Source organism: Nerophis ophidion, linkage group LG23, assembly GCF_033978795.1.
Source record: "Nerophis ophidion isolate RoL-2023_Sa linkage group LG23, RoL_Noph_v1.0, whole genome shotgun sequence".
NCBI classification, from domain to species: Eukaryota; Metazoa; Chordata; class Actinopteri; order Syngnathiformes; family Syngnathidae; genus Nerophis; species Nerophis ophidion.
In genome coordinates this window covers 21,412,906-21,423,556 of record NC_084633.1, presented here as the reverse complement: position 1 = coordinate 21,423,556, position 10,651 = coordinate 21,412,906, and the positions used below count along the sequence as shown (strand labels likewise).

Sequence of the window (10,651 nt, the reverse complement as noted above, 5' to 3'; positions counted from 1 at the left end):
ATATATACATACATTTACATTTACATTTGTTGAACAAACATACATATATACATACATGTACATATACATTCATTGTACAAACATACATATATACATACATGTACATATACATTTCCTGAACAAACATACATGTACATATACATGTACATAAACATTCACCGTACAAACATACATATAAATTCACTGTACAAACATACATTTATACATACATGTACATATACATTCACTGTACAAACATACATATACACGTACTGTACATATACATTTACTGTACAAATATACAGAAAAGATTGTGTTTGGGGGCCGGTATATCTCTTTTTAGGAACAAAAACTTCACAATAAAGTCTGATTGAATGCTAAAAACGTTATGACAGACCGCCTGGAAAAAACAGAATGTAGGGACAAGCGGTAGGAAATGGATGGATGGATGGATGGAATTTTAAATTTCTTTACTGAATGAGACACCCAGAATGTACATGAAAATAAAGAATGTGGGATTTACAATATTAACTATGACGGATAAAACACTGAATATTGACAACTGTGCCCAGGGTATCATTTTTGGTGATTTAACCCCCAATTTCAACCCTTGATGCTGAGTGCCAAGTATGTATATATGTATATAAAGGTATATACAGTATAGGTATATATGTATGTATATATGTATATAAAGGTATATACAGTATAGGTATATATGTATGTATATATGTATATAAAGGTATATACAGTATAGGTATATATGTATGTATATATGTATATAAAGGTATATACAGTATAGGTATATATGTATGTATATATGTATATAAAGGTATATACAGTATAGGTATATATGTATGTATATATGTATATAAAGGTATATACAGTATAGGTATATATGTATGTATATATGTATATAAAGGTATATACAGTACAGGTATATATGTATGTATATATGTATATAAAGGTATATACAGTATAGGTATATATGTATGTATATATGTATATAAAGGTATATACAGTATAGGTATATATGTATGTATATATGTATATAAAGGTATATACAGTATAGGTATATATGTATGTATATATGTATATAAAGGTATATACAGTATAGGTATATATGTATGTATATATGTATATAAAGGTATATACAGTATAGGTATATATGTATGTATATATGTATATAAAGGTATATACAGTACAGGTATATATGTATGTATATATGTATATAAAGGTATATACAGTATAGGTATATATGTATGTATATATGTATATAAAGGTATATACAGTATAGGTATATATGTATGTATATATGTATATAAAGGTATATACAGTATAGGTATATATGTATGTATATATGTATATAAAGGTATATACAGTATAGGTATATATGTATGTATATATGTATATAAAGGTATATACAGTACAGGTATATATGTATGTATATATGTATATAAAGGTATATACAGTATAGGTATATATGTATGTATATATGTATATAAAGGTATATACAGTATAGGTATATATGTATGTATATATGTATATAAAGGTATATACAGTATAGGTATATATGTATGTATATATGTATATAAAGGTATATACAGTACAGGTATATATGTATGTATATATGTATATAAAGGTATATACAGTATAGGTATATATGTATGTATATATGTATATAAAGGTATATACAGTATAGGTATATATGTATGTATATATGTATATAAAGGTATATACAGTATAGGCGTAATGTGATCAAACTTTCTTGTTCTTGTCAAAAGTCTAGCAGCCGCATTTTGTACCAACTGTAATCTTTTAATGCTAGACATGGGGAGACCCCAAAATAATACGTTACAGTAATCGAGACGAGACGTAACAAACGCATGGATAATGATCTCACCGTCTTTAGTGGACAAAATGGAGCGAATTTTAGCGATATTATGGAGATGAAAGAAGGCCGTTTTAGTAACGCTTTTAATGTTTGACTCAAAGGAGAGAGTTGGGTCAAAGATAATACCCAGATTTTTTACCGAGTCGCCTTGTTTTATTATTTGGTTGTCAAATGTTAGAGTTGTATTATTAAATAGAGGTCGGTGTCTAGCAGGACCGATAATCAGCATTTCCGTTTTTTTGGCGTTGAGTTGCAAAAAGTTAGCGGACATCCATTGTTTAATTTCATTAAGACACGCCTCCAGCTGACTACAGTCCGGCGTGTTGGTCAGCTTTAGTGTCATGTAGAGTTGGGTGTCATGTTGGTCAGCTTTAGTGTCATGTAGAGTTGGGTGTCATGTTGGTCAGCTTTAGTGTCATGTAGAGTTGGGTGTCATGTTGGTCAGCTTTAGTGTCATGTAGAGTTGGGTGTCATGTTGGTCAGCTTTAGTGTCATGTAGAGTTGGGTGTCATGTTGGTCAGCTTTAGTGTCATGTAGAGTTGGGTGTCATGTTGGTCAGCTTTAGTGTCATGTAGAGTTGGGTGTCATGTTGGTCAGCTTTAGTGTCATGTAGAGTTGGGTGTCATGTTGGTCAGCTTTAGTGTCATGTAGAGTTGGGTGTCATGTTGGTCAGCTTTAGTGTCATGTAGAGTTGGGTGTCATGTTGGTCAGCTTTAGTGTCATGTAGAGTTGGGTGTCATGTTGGTCAGCTTTAGTGTCATGTAGAGTTGGGTGTCATGTTGGTCAGCTTTAGTGTCATGTAGAGTTGGGTGTCATGTTGGTCAGCTTTAGTGTCATGTAGAGTTGGGTGTCATGTTGGTCAGCTTTAGTGTCATGTTGGTCAGCTTTAGTGTCATGTAGAGTTGGGTGTCAGTGAAAGCTAACACCGTATTTGCGTATGATGTCACCTAGCGGCATCATGTAGATGCTGAAGAGTGCAGGGCCAAGGACCGAACCCTGGGGAACTCCACACGTTACCTCAACATAGTCCGAGGTCACATTGTAATGGGAGACACACTGCATCCTGTCAGTAAGATAAGCATCATCATTCTTTTTTTGACTTTCATATTCCAATAGAAGTTGGCATACAGTCACAAGCACTTGAAGTCGGGCTTGTTCTTTGAAGTCAAACACACTCTCTGGGTCCACGAAGGACGACCTCATGTTTCCAAGCGGAGGACGCCGCTTCAGGCTTGTACCGAACATGTTGAACATGACATGCGTGGTGATTTCTGCCCTCAGGCGCATTCTGCTCAACTACGCCGTGTCCAACCCCGACTTGGGTTACTGCCAGGGCATGTCGGACCTGGTGGCCCCGCTCCTCACCGAGATCCAGGATGAAAGCGACACTTTCTGGTGCTTTGTGGGCCTCATGGAGAACACCATCTTCATCAGCTCGCCGCGCGACGAGGACATGGAGAGACAGTTGGTACGTCTTCTTCCAACACACGAGGCTGACTGTCAGGACACGAGGGGTGAAGTTGTGTGGGCGCCCACAGATGTTCCTGCGGGAGCTGCTGCGCCTCATGCTGCCCGACTTCCACCTGCACCTGACCACGCTGGGCGAGGACGGCCTCCAGCTGCTCTTCTGCCACCGCTGGATCCTCCTCTGCTTCAAGAGGGAGTTCCCAGACATGGAGGCTCTGCGCATGTGGGAGGCCTGCTGGGCCCACTACCAGGTCAGAGTCCAAGTCCCACGGGTCCTCTTTCATTCTCATTGTCCACCATTTTACTACCAACACCGTTTCCATAGGAGTTGTGTTAGATGTAAATATAAACAGAATACAAGGATTTGCAAATCCTTTTCAAGCCATATTCAGTTGAATATGCTACAAAGACAACATATTCCATGTTCAAACTCATAAACTTTATTTTTTTTTTGCAAATAATCATTAACTTTAGAATTTGATGCCAGCAACACGTGACAAAGTTGTTGGGAAAGGTGGCAATAGATACAGATCAAGTTGAGGAATGCTCATCAAACACTTATTTGGAACATCCCACAGGTGTGCAGGCTAATTGGGAACAGGTGGGTGCCATGATTGGCTATAAAAACAGCTTCCATGAAATGCTCAGTCTTTCACAGGAAAGGATGGGGCGAGGTACACCCCTTTGTCCACAACTGTGTGAGCAAATAGTCAAACATGGCCAGAAACCAACATTGAATGACCGTGACCTTCCATCCCTCAGACGGCACTGTATCAAAAACCGACATCAATCTCTAAAGGATATCACCACATGGGCTCAGAAACACTTCCGAAAACCACTGTCACTAAATACAGTTGGTCGCTACATCTGTAAGTGTAAGTTAAAGCTCTACTACGCAAAGCGAAAGCCATTTATCAACAACATCCAGAAACGCTGATTTGTAATTTGACCCCCTTAACATGCTTCAAAACTCACCAAATTTTACACACACATTTGGGCTGGCGAAAATTGCCATCTAATAAAAAACCAAACCCTAAAAATCTAAATTGCGCTTTAGCGCCCTCTAGGAAAAAACCCAGACAAAACTGCTTGTAACTTTTGTTAGGAATGTCGTAGAGACATGAAACAAAAACCTCTATGTAGGTCTGACTTAGACTAGGGCTTGAGTAGCGGCGGCAGCAGCCAAAGGCGGACCATACCAACACTGCTTGCAGCTTTAATTATAATTATTGTTATTTGTATGTTTTTTTTTTTTTTTCTCCATTTCTCTTTCCTTTTAGTGTCTTTCTGTCTGTGATCTTGTGAATGTGTGAATGTGTGTGTCTTTGTCGTCTTACTTGTTGTTTGTGCCATGTGTCCCTGGTTGGTGCGACCTGGGTGGGGTGGGAGGGTGTTTTTAGGGGGAAGGGTGTGAAAAATTCACTGACTTTAAAATTGTACTGTTTCGACTTGCACTTTTTTTCTGTATATGTGGAAAAGTCACTCAAAAAAGTTGGATTAAAACGAGTGTAAAGTATCAAAGAAGAGAAGAAAAAGTGATTATTACATTTGAACAGAAGTGTAGATAGAACATGTTAAAAGAGAAAGTAAGCAGATATTAACAGTAAATGAACAAGTAGACCAATAAGCATTTTTTACAGTTTGTCCTTTTTAATGTTGACAAAATAATAGGTGTATAAATGACACAATATGTTACTGCATATGTCAGCAACTAAATTAGGAGCTTTTGTTTGTTTACTTACTACTAAAAGACAAGTTCACTATTTTATTTAAGGACTAACTCCCAATAATAAACATATGTTTCATCTACCCTAAGATTGTTTTTGTTAAAGCCATTTATGCCATTCCCTTTATTTAAAAAAGTATTGAAATACATTTTACAAGAATATTTGTATCAGGACAACCATAATTTGCACTTCAAGGGGAACTGCACTTTTTATTTTGACTATTGTTGACAATCCTCATGGGAGACTTGACAAAAGGTTTGAACTCACAACCTGCAGATCTCAGGGCGGACACTCGAACAACAAAGCCATTTTGCCTACTCATGTAATGCACTTAACATTTACATAAGTAGTGCACTTATTGTACACACATTTGTACTTAAGTGCACTTAACATGTGCATTTAAATTGTGAAAACATCTTGTGTACTTAACTTGTGTACTTATGCTACACTGTCAACATCAATCAATCAAACATTATTTGCAAACATGTGAAATGTAGCATAAAGTGCTTTTCATAAATGTGTTCTCACCTTGTGTACTTAAGTGTACTTAAATGGGTTGCAGGTTCAGGCTCATTCAAAATGTCCATGGGAATTTTCTAGTTTTCACTGTGGTTAATTAAAAAAATTTAAAAAAGGTTTTTAAATTTGACAAAAAAAAACATAGTAATGTAACATAATTATTGTCTTTTTATCATGAATATTTGAATGATATAGATTAAAGCAGGGGTGTCCAAAGTGTGGCCCGCAGCTCATCGTTTACCTGCCACACATTCTGCAAAAATTGCAAAATTGATAGTATTGCAAAAATAAATAAAAAACATTTAAAAAAAAAGTGGAATGAGGTCAAATCTAATGAGAAAAAAGTGGCAGTGTTGACACAAAGCTGCCATGCAGGCCGTTTTTTTTTCTCCTTTTGTTTTTATTGTATTTTTTTTCCATTCATCAATTAAAAAAAAAAGGACAAAAAAATCTATTATTACTTAAAAATGATCACTTTAAAATGTTTTATGTGGAAAAATATTGCATATGTTGTATGGTTGCCATATAAAAACATCAAAGTTTTGACAAAAGAGCATAAAACAAACAAAATAATAGTTCAAACTTCAAATCCACAGATTTATCCGAAGTTGATCTCGTAACTTAAGTGTTGAAAGTAAAAAAAAACCTAATAAAAATGCATCACTTTATGAGTGGGGAACCTTTCGGATCTCAAATATATTTAGTAGGATTTTATTGAACTTTTCACTGTGATTACTCAAAAATATTAAATAATTAAAATCAATGGTGTCCTGCATTATTGATCTTTGAGGGCTTTAATTGCTAAATAAAGGAACTCTCCTGAAGGAATCAATAAAGTACTATCTATCTATCTATCTTAATACTGCAGTTTTACTATAAAAAACAAAGTTGTCTTTGACAGAAAAGGCATAAAACCTTATTTGTTTTACTTTATATCAACCTCAAGTTGATATAGAGATTTACTGTAAGCATTAAATAAAAAAATAATAATAATTTGACTTATTTTCAACATTTTAGTGACTGAGACCCTCTATGCTCCCCGGGAGCCCTAAAAATAAAAAATAAAAAAATCCATATATTTTGTTATGGTTTGAAAATGAAAAATATCAAAATGGCCCTAGCATGCTTCAATTTTTCCGTGTGGAAAAAGTTTGGACACCCCTGCATTTAAGCAACTACCCACAAGTTTGACCTTCCCATCACTAAACTGTGTATTGTCTTAATGGCTCCATATTATGGAATAACGTTAGATAGACTTGTCAAGGTTGTACCCCGCCTTCCACCCGATTATAGCTGAGATAGGCACCGGCGACCCCAAAGAGAATAAGCGGTAGAAGATGGATGGATGGATACAGTTATTTATTTGCCTGTCAAGTGTCTGTCGCTGCTGAAAGATGACATTGTGTTTGCAGACAGATTACTTCCACCTCTTCCTGTGCATCGCCATCATTGTTCTGTACGGCCAGGATGTGACGGAGCAGCAGCTGGCCACCGACCAGATGCTGCTGCACTTCAGCAACCTGTCCATGCACATGAACGGGGAGCTGGTGCTGCGCAAGGTAAACACACACATTTACTATTAATTTCATACTATTTCATTCTTTTCATGGCTTTGTTTATTTCCCAACATGATACTTCCCCCTTTTTTCTAGTGTACTATGTGTTGAATACTTTATTTAGGGCAGGGGTCAGCAATCCAACATGTTGAAAGAGACGTATTGGACCACAAATATAAAACAAAAATCTGCCTGGAGCCGCCAAAAATTAAAAGTCTTATATAAGTGTTATAATGAAGGCAACACATGATGTAAGTGTCTATATTAGCCTACTATCAAAATTACTTTAAAAAAACTTATATAAGTGTTATAATGAAGACAACACATGATGTAAGTGTCTATATTAGCCTACTATCAAAATGACTTTAAAAAAACTTATATAAGTGTTATAATGAAGACAACACATGATGTAAGTGTCTATATTAGCCTACTATCAAAATTACTTTAAAAAAACTTATATAAGTGTTATAATGAAGACAACACATGATGTAAGTGTCTATATTAGCCTACTATCAAAATTACTTTAAAAAAACTTATATAAGTGTTATAATGAAAGCAACACATGATGTAAGTGTCTATAATAGCTTACTATCAAAATGACTTTAAAAGTATTATATAAGTGTTATAATGAAGACAACACATGATGTAAGTGTCTATATTAGCCTACTATCAAAATTACTTTAAAAAAACTTATATAAGTGTTATAATGAAGGCAACACATGATGTAAGTGTCTATATTAGCCTACTATCAAAATTACTTTAAAAAAACTTATATAAGTGTTATAATGAAGGCACACATGATGTGTCTATATTAGCCTACTATCAAAATTACTTAAAAAAAACTTATAAGTGTTATAATGAAGGCAACACATGATGTAAGTGTCTATATTAGCCTACTATCAAAATGACTTTAAAAGTCTTATATAAGTGTTATAATGAAGGCAACACATGATGTAAGTGTCTATATTAGCCTACTATCAAAATTACTTTAAAAGTCTTATATAAGTGTTATAATGAAGACAACACATGATGTAAGTGTCTATATTAGCCTACTATCAAAATTACTTTAAAAAAAATTATATAAGTGTTATAATGGACTCTCGCGACTGTGTTGGATCCATTATGGATTGATCTTTCACAGTATCATGTTCTCATAGTCATCATTGTCACCGACGTCCCACTGGGTGTGAGTTTTCCTTGCCCTTATGTGGGCCTACCGAGGATGTCGTAGTGGTTTGTGCAGCCCTTTGAGACACTAGTGATTTAGGGCTATATAAGTAAACATTGATTGATTGATTGATTGATAATGAAGGCAACACATGATGTAAGTGTCTATATTAGCCTACTATCAAAATTACTTTAAAAGTCTTATATAAGTGTTATAATGAAGACAACACATGATGTAAGTGTCTATATTAGCTTACTATCAAAATTACTTTAAAAGTCTTATATAAGTGTTATAATGAAGACAACACATGATGTAAGTGTCTATATTAGCCTACTATCAAAATTACTTTAAAAGTCTTATATAAGTGTTATAATGAAGACAACACATGATGTAAGTGTCTATATTAGCCTACTATCAAAATGACTTTAAAAAAACTTATATAAGTGTTATAATGAAGACAACACATGATGTAAGTGTCTATATTAGCCTACTATCAAAATTACTTTAAAAAAACTTATATAAGTGTTATAATGAAGGCAACACATGATGTAAGTGTCTATATTAGCCTACTATCAAAATTACTTTAAAAAAACTTATATAAGTGTTATAATGAAGGCACACATGATGTGTCTATATTAGCCTACTATCAAAATTACTTAAAAAAAACTTATAAGTGTTATAATGAAGGCAACACATGATGTAAGTGTCTATATTAGCCTACTATCAAAATGACTTTAAAAGTCTTATATAAGTGTTATAATGAAGGCAACACATGATGTAAGTGTCTATATTAGCCTACTATCAAAATTACTTTAAAAGTCTTATATAAGTGTTATAATGAAGACAACACATGATGTAAGTGTCTATATTAGCCTACTATCAAAATTACTTTAAAAAAAATTATATAAGTGTTATAATGGACTCTCGCGACTGTGTTGGATCCATTATGGATTGATCTTTCACAGTATCATGTTCTCATAGTCATCATTGTCACCGACGTCCCACTGGGTGTGAGTTTTCCTTGCCCTTATGTGGGCCTACCGAGGATGTCGTAGTGGTTTGTGCAGCCCTTTGAGACACTAGTGATTTAGGGCTATATAAGTAAACATTGATTGATTGATTGATTGATAATGAAGGCAACACATGATGTAAGTGTCTATATTAGCCTACTATCAAAATTACTTTAAAAGTCTTATATAAGTGTTATAATGAAGACAACACATGATGTAAGTGTCTATATTAGCTTACTATCAAAATTACTTTAAAAGTCTTATATAAGTGTTATAATGAAGACAACACATGATGTAAGTGTCTATATTAGCCTACTATCAAAATTACTTTAAAAGTCTTATATAAGTGTTATAATGAAGACAACACATGATGTAAGTGTCTATATTAGCCTACTATCAAAATGACTTTAAAAAAACTTATATAAGTGTTATAATGAAGACAACACATGATGTAAGTGTCTATATTAGCCTACTATCAAAATTACTTTAAAAAAACTTATATAAGTGTTATAATGAAGACAACACATGATGTAAGTGTCTATATTAGCCTACTATCAAAATTACTTTAAAAAAACTTATATAAGTGTTATAATGAAAGCAACACATGATGTAAGTGTCTATAATAGCTTACTATCAAAATGACTTTAAAAGTATTATATAAGTGTTATAATGAAGACAACACATGATGTAAGTGTCTATATTAGCCTACTATCAAAATTACTTTAAAAAAACTTATATAAGTGTTATAATGAAGGCAACACATGATGTAAGTGTCTATATTAGCCTACTATCAAAATTACTTTAAAAAAACTTATATAAGTGTTATAATGAAGGCACACATGATGTGTCTATATTAGCCTACTATCAAAATTACTTAAAAAAAACTTATAAGTGTTATAATGAAGGCAACACATGATGTAAGTGTCTATATTAGCCTACTATCAAAATGACTTTAAAAGTCTTATATAAGTGTTATAATGAAGGCAACACATGATGTAAGTGTCTATATTAGCCTACTATCAAAATTACTTTAAAAGTCTTATATAAGTGTTATAATGAAGACAACACATGATGTAAGTGTCTATATTAGCCTACTATCAAAATTACTTTAAAAAAAATTATATAAGTGTTATAATGGACTCTCGCGACTGTGTTGGATCCATTATGGATTGATCTTTCACAGTATCATGTTCTCATAGTCATCATTGTCACCGACGTCCCACTGGGTGTGAGTTTTCCTTGCCCTTATGTGGGCCTACCGAGGATGTCGTAGTGGTTTGTGCAGCCCTTTGAGACACTAGTGATTTAGGGCTATATAAGTAAACATTGATTGA

The 10,651-nt window shown here is 33.8% G+C and overlaps 1 protein-coding gene across 4 annotated transcripts in view; it reads left to right on the top strand.

Moving 5' to 3' along the window:
* The window catches only part of tbc1d16 (TBC1 domain family, member 16), a 95,029-nt gene that overhangs the window by 67,508 nt on the left and 16,870 nt on the right, over positions 1-10,651 (top strand). For 3 of the 4 annotated variants that reach the window (XR_009803955.1, XM_061885259.1, XM_061885258.1), the window contains exons 10-12: positions 3,152-3,338; positions 3,409-3,588; positions 6,996-7,142. Coding sequence is in view for 2 of the 4 variants with exons in the window: in XM_061885259.1 (XP_061741243.1) it covers positions 3,152-3,338; positions 3,409-3,588; positions 6,996-7,142 (514 nt within the window). In the remaining 2 variants the exon portion in view is untranslated. The remainder of the gene's footprint in view (positions 1-3,151; positions 3,339-3,408; positions 3,589-6,995; positions 7,143-10,651) is intronic. The other variant, XR_009803956.1, reaches the window with a different exon arrangement.